This window comes from Bison bison, unplaced genomic scaffold, assembly GCF_000754665.1.
Source record: "Bison bison bison isolate TAMUID 2011002044 unplaced genomic scaffold, Bison_UMD1.0 scf7180017864263, whole genome shotgun sequence".
Lineage (NCBI taxonomy): Eukaryota > Metazoa > Chordata > Mammalia > Artiodactyla > Bovidae > Bison > Bison bison.
Window position 1 is genome coordinate 957,626 of NW_011494835.1, and position 2,497 is coordinate 960,122.

At 35.0% G+C, this 2,497-nt stretch overlaps 1 protein-coding gene across 1 annotated transcript in view; it reads right to left on the reverse strand.

Moving 5' to 3' along the window:
• Positions 1 to 231: 231 nt before the first annotated feature.
• The window catches only part of AIMP1 (aminoacyl tRNA synthetase complex-interacting multifunctional protein 1), a 29,117-nt gene continuing 26,851 nt past the window's right edge, over positions 232 to 2,497 (reverse strand). Inside the window, exon 7 of the mRNA XM_010848236.1 lies at positions 232 to 471. Coding sequence (XP_010846538.1) covers positions 305 to 471 — 167 coding nt within the window. The 3' untranslated portion in view covers positions 232 to 304. The remainder of the gene's footprint in view (positions 472 to 2,497) is intronic.

Sequence of the window (2,497 nt, forward strand, 5' to 3'; positions counted from 1 at the left end):
AGAAACTAAATGTTAATCTGAAGTTTTCTAAATGTATAAAGAAAAAGCAATGTGCTAGCCAACACAATCACTGAACAATAAATCATCATGAAACACAGGCAAATTCCTCCTTGCAGGCTCAAAACCTACCGGTATAAATGTAGTGTTTCTCTGATCAATGGAAAACAATACATACCAGGTAAAAGACTACTCAAATCTAGAAGAGAAATAACCACAAAAATGAGCCAGTTGTATTTTAGCTATGAGTGACAAATGTTATTTCTTTTTATTGTTTTCTTTAATGAATTTCAGAAACTGAAGTGTTTTATTTTATTCCACTGTTGGCCATAGTTTGAGCCCTACACACTCCCTTCCCTTTCACCTCAAAGGGAGCACCTTTGTATGTAGCCACGCATACATCATTAGTGTAAAGATCAGGCTGAATCTGCTCCCAAATCTTCTTCTTAGGATTCAGCTCCTTGTCGGGCTCTCCTGTTGGGAGAGGGAAAATAATAAATAGCTAACATATCAATAAACTGTCTTCAGAGATTTCTAGTGAATTGTCCTAGATACAATCTCTGATCTTTACACCTGATAAGAATCTAAATATTTACTTGTAACACTTACTTTATTTCTGTGACATCAGCACTTTTTAAATTCTTAATTGGCAAAACATTTTGTCATTTCCTTACAAATGTTAAAGGTACTATTTTTTACTCTTTTAAGAAACAGCTGTACAGCTAATTTATTCCCAAATGATCAGAAGGAAAATACAAGATACTCATTTTATCACTACATATAAAGAAAGATTTTGAACAGATGAGAGCATAATTTGATGTGTTGCATTTTTATACATGGCAGAAGCAGCTTATGCTTTACTATATGTTTCAACAAAAAATGACTAAATTGCTGCTACAGTACTTAAAGATTTCCTACAGTACTGGAAATAACTTAAGTGTTAGGGTTATCTAGCTAAATATGATAACTACTCTGAATTTCATCTGCTGCCCATTCTACTTGGTGAGATTGAAAGAGAACCAGCTGAATGAGAGAAGAAGCTTGCAAACAATTTAGCTGATAAGGTGCTGCTGATATCTAAAATATATAAAAAACTCATACCACTCAATACCAAAAAAACACCCCATTTTTAAAGAGTAATTGGGTCCAAAAGCTAAAGAGTCTTGCATTTATACATGCTTTGAGATTAACCATCAACTCAGATTTATTAATAAGACTCAAAATAGGAATAATCATGATCTCAGAAAAGTCTGAATGCAAATTTCCATTTATTATGAGACTAAATCCAGTGCATTCTCAAAAAAAAAAAAAGGAAAAGAAAGAGGAGGGAGTGTCAATGTCTTTGTCTTCTTGCTGTAATATTGTGTTCAAGTTATTTTTGGTTGATACTTTAGGGACTAGATACTGAAATAATTTATGGCTTTACAGATTTAAGACTAAAAAAGGAGTGGGGAGGGGTTTTAGCCATTATTATAAATATATTATGTGGCATCTTCTAAACTTTATGGAAGCAATGGTTTTATAGTTGGAAAATCGTTATTCAAAGCCAATTAGCAATTCAAAGGTTTGAGCCCCAAATGCAATTTCTATACCACACTTACTATAACATGAAATGTAAATCTCTAGACACTGAGCACAACAAATGAACATCAAAATGTACCAGCAGACACCTTAAGCTTTAAAACGTAAAACATATGCTGAAAAATAAAATACGGATAAATCATGGCTCTCTCTGGGAAAAGAAAAAAAAATACAGTAAGACTAATGATCTGTTGCATGCTGCTGCTAAGTCACTTCAGTCGTGTCCGACTCTGTGTGACCCCATAGACGTCAGCCCACTAGGCTCCGCCGTCCCTGGGATTCTCCAGGCAAGAACACTGGAGTGGGTTGCCATTTCCTTCTCCAACGTATCAAAGTGAAAAAGTGAAAGTGTAGTTGCTCAGTTGTGTTCGACTCTTAGCGACCCCATGGACTGCAGCCCACCAGGCTCCTCCATCCATGGGATTTTCCAGGCAAGAGTACTGGAGTGGGGTGCCATTGCCTTCTCCGATCTGTTGCATACATAGTATTAACTGTTATCTCCTTTCAGATTTACTGCTACAGAAGCAGTAACTGATGTGCATAAGCAGGATGAGAATTAACAGACCTCACGTCCCCAAGTTTATCAATTATTTGATGCTGTTCAGCTTGGTTAAGCATTTTATAAGTTATAAGAGTATAATTGAAACAACTGCATGGGCCACTTAAATGTTAGGTTTTTCCCTTTCACTTTAGAAAAATTTTTATATGTTATCTACATATTCATTTACTAAAGCACAAGGAGAAACTATGAATATGAAAGGAATTTTAGACTGCAATGATGTAGATATAAACACACACCAACAGCAAACAGATTGAAAGATTAAAAAATATGCTAAAGGCAAGAAATCCACTCTAGGCTATTAGCATCTCTAATGCTAAGTCACTGAGTATTTTAAAAAAAACTCCACACTACTTAAGA